Consider the following 256-nt stretch of genomic DNA (forward strand, 5'->3'; position numbering starts at 1 on the left):
GCCCAGGACCCTGCCCCCCACCCTGGCCCGGCTGGAGCACCCTGACCTCTGACCCTGAGCTCTGGCCCTGGGCCTTCCTGGCCCGGCCGAGGTCCCCGGGACTCAGGTCCCCTGACCCTGACCCTGCACCTGGTTGTGGGTCCTGTGGATCCCCAGCAGGAAGAGGAGCTCAGCCACCCCCAGGGCGGCCGCCACGTTGGCATGGATCCTCCGTGTGTTGGACTTGAGGCTGCGCAGGCTCAGCAGGAGGGCCGCG

The 256-nt window shown here is 71.1% G+C and overlaps 1 protein-coding gene across 1 annotated transcript in view; it reads right to left on the reverse strand.

The window, feature by feature from the left end:
• The window catches only part of CELSR3 (cadherin, EGF LAG seven-pass G-type receptor 3), a gene marked incomplete at its 5' end in the record, with an annotated part of 35,914 nt that overhangs the window by 20,473 nt on the left and 15,185 nt on the right, over positions 1 to 256 (reverse strand). The window contains one exon of the mRNA XM_014538980.1: positions 130 to 229. Coding sequence (XP_014394466.1) covers positions 130 to 229 — 100 coding nt within the window. The remainder of the gene's footprint in view (positions 1 to 129; positions 230 to 256) is intronic.

Source organism: Myotis brandtii, unplaced genomic scaffold, assembly GCF_000412655.1.
Source record: "Myotis brandtii unplaced genomic scaffold, ASM41265v1 scaffold207, whole genome shotgun sequence".
In the NCBI taxonomy this organism is placed as follows: Eukaryota; Metazoa; Chordata; class Mammalia; order Chiroptera; family Vespertilionidae; genus Myotis; species Myotis brandtii.